Source organism: Terrapene carolina, unplaced genomic scaffold (genome assembly GCF_002925995.2).
Source record: "Terrapene carolina triunguis isolate 2854851 unplaced genomic scaffold, T_m_triunguis-2.0 Scaffold51232, whole genome shotgun sequence".
Lineage (NCBI taxonomy): Eukaryota > Metazoa > Chordata > Testudines > Emydidae > Terrapene > Terrapene triunguis.
The window spans coordinates 1-2,020 of NW_020715583.1; the positions used below are offsets into that span (position 1 = coordinate 1).

Below are 2,020 nucleotides of genomic sequence, written 5' to 3' on the forward strand. Positions count from 1 at the left end.
GGCTGAGGGGCTCACCAGGGACAGGCATGCAGGTAGATGGGGGAGGGGCAGGGGGGAGAGGAGACAGGTGGGGAGGGGCTGGGAGCGGGGGAGGGGGCGGGGCCGAGGGGCTCACCAGGGACAGGCATGCAGGTAGATGGCGGAGGGGGGCTGGGGGCGGGGCTCAGGGGCTCACCAGCGACAGGCATGCAGGTCTCGTTCTGCACACACCACCCGAAGGGCCCCGGCGCGCGGGGCAGGGGGGGCCCGGCCCCCCCAAATGCCAGGCAGGACTCGCAGTCCACCAGGAGCCGGGCCAGGCCCAGGCAGCCGGTGCTAGGACACTGAGAGAGAGAGAGAGAGAGAGATGTCAACAGGGGAGCACGGCCAGCGCCCCTACTGCACTGCCCCGCACCGGGGAGAACCCAGGAGTCCTGGCTCCCAGCCCCGTCCTAACCCACCAGCCCCCACCCCCCTCCCAGAGCCGCGGAGAGAACCCAGGAGTCTGTACCTCACCCCCGGGGGTGTGACGAAGTGGGGGATTTTCTTAGTGTTTTGCATGAACACTGTGTGTGCCTCAGTTTCCCTGTGTGCTGCGTGTGTAATGAGATGAGGGGAGGGGGTTTGTAATTGCAGGGGACCAGGCAATAGCAGCCGGGACCCCGGACACCGGCCTGGAGATTGGGGACCCAGCGACTGGTGACCGGGGGGCCCAGCCCAGCTCGGGAGCAGCCGGTTCTGGCCGGGGGGGGAGGGGCAATGGGCTGAGGAGAGAGGGGCCCAGGGACCTGACCTGCCGGGTCCAGCCAGGGGGGAACAAAGGACGGCAGAGAGGGGCCCAGCGGCCTGTTCACCTGGGACTGAAGATAAAGGGTGGAGGAGGGGCGGGTGGGGGAGGAGATTTAGGGGGCTCGGCTGGAAGGAGGGGCCTGGGCTGGGCTGGGGACAAGGAGCAGCCGGACCCATGGGGACGGGACAGACCCAACTGGCCAGGGCTGAGACTGGCCAGGCCCGAGGACCCTGAGAACTGCCTGGGCTGGGTCCAGACGCTCAATAAACCTCCTGTGTGACGCTGGCAGAGTCCCTGCAGCTAGAGATCGGGGGCGTTGCTCCCTCTGGGGGTGGGGGCCCCGGGGGCCCAGAGCGAGGGGACTCCCCGAGGGGCCCACGGCACAGCCAGGCTGCTGGGGGCTCAGGGGGGCGGTCCCAGGGGCGGGGGGCCCTGCGGCGCAGAGGAGCCGGGGGGGCAGAGCCAGGGGGTCACTCACGTTGCTGTGGGGCGCGGGGCTCTGGCAGGCATCCAGGCACCAGGAGCATTCGGGGTCCTTCCCACAGGTGCTGCTCTCGGAGTACATGGAGCAGTAATCCAGGTGGTACTGGGGGGGGAGGCAGGGCAGTGAGGGAGGGGCTGCCCCCCAATAACCTCCCAATCTGCAGCCAGGGACCCCCCTCCCCCAGCCAGGGACCCCCCTCCCCCTCCCCAGCCACAAACCCCTGACCCCTCTTCCCCCACCAGCCAGAGATGACCCCCCCAACTCCACACCCGAGAGCCCGCTGGCTGTCTCCCCACGTAGAGGCAGCAATCACCCAGGTGGGGGGACGAGGGGGAGTTAATGGGGCCCAGGCAGCTCCCTGCAAGCCAGACCCTCCTCGTCCCCCCAGCCATAACCCCACAAGCCAGATCCCCTCCACGGGCCGGAAAAGGGGGGGGTCGCTGATCTGCTCCCGTGAGCTCCCAGGGCGCAGAGGGGAAGCCGGAGGTACTGGGGGGGCAGCAGGGGGTGGGGGGCCTGGCAGAGGTTAGGGTCCCTGTGGCGGAGGGGGCGCTAGGGGGGAGTGGCAGGGCCCCGGGGGTCACTTACGTTCTGGGCGGGCACCTGGAAGACGAAGGTGGCCACCTTGTAGGCCACGAGGTCCCCGCGGGGGGGCCCCGCTGAACCCCCCGGCCACCAACAGCACGTTGTCCTGCAGCACGGCCGCCACGTGGGAATAGCGCCCCCCGGCCGCCCGCCCGGCCCGCTCTGCCGAGAGGGGAGCATCA

General features: G+C 70.0%; 1 protein-coding gene across 1 annotated transcript; it reads right to left on the minus strand.

Annotated features, from left to right (window-relative positions):
- Window positions 1-175: 175 nt before the first annotated feature.
- On the minus strand, window positions 176-1,995 carry LOC113405845 (multiple epidermal growth factor-like domains protein 8; the record flags this gene model as incomplete). Its single annotated transcript, XM_026647118.2, has 3 exons — window positions 1,842-1,995; window positions 1,248-1,355; window positions 176-323 (listed from the first exon to the last, which is right to left on the minus strand). Coding segments are annotated over exons 2-3 (235 nt in total), but the record flags the coding sequence as incomplete, so codon positions are not given.
- Window positions 1,996-2,020: the final 25 nt, after the last annotated feature.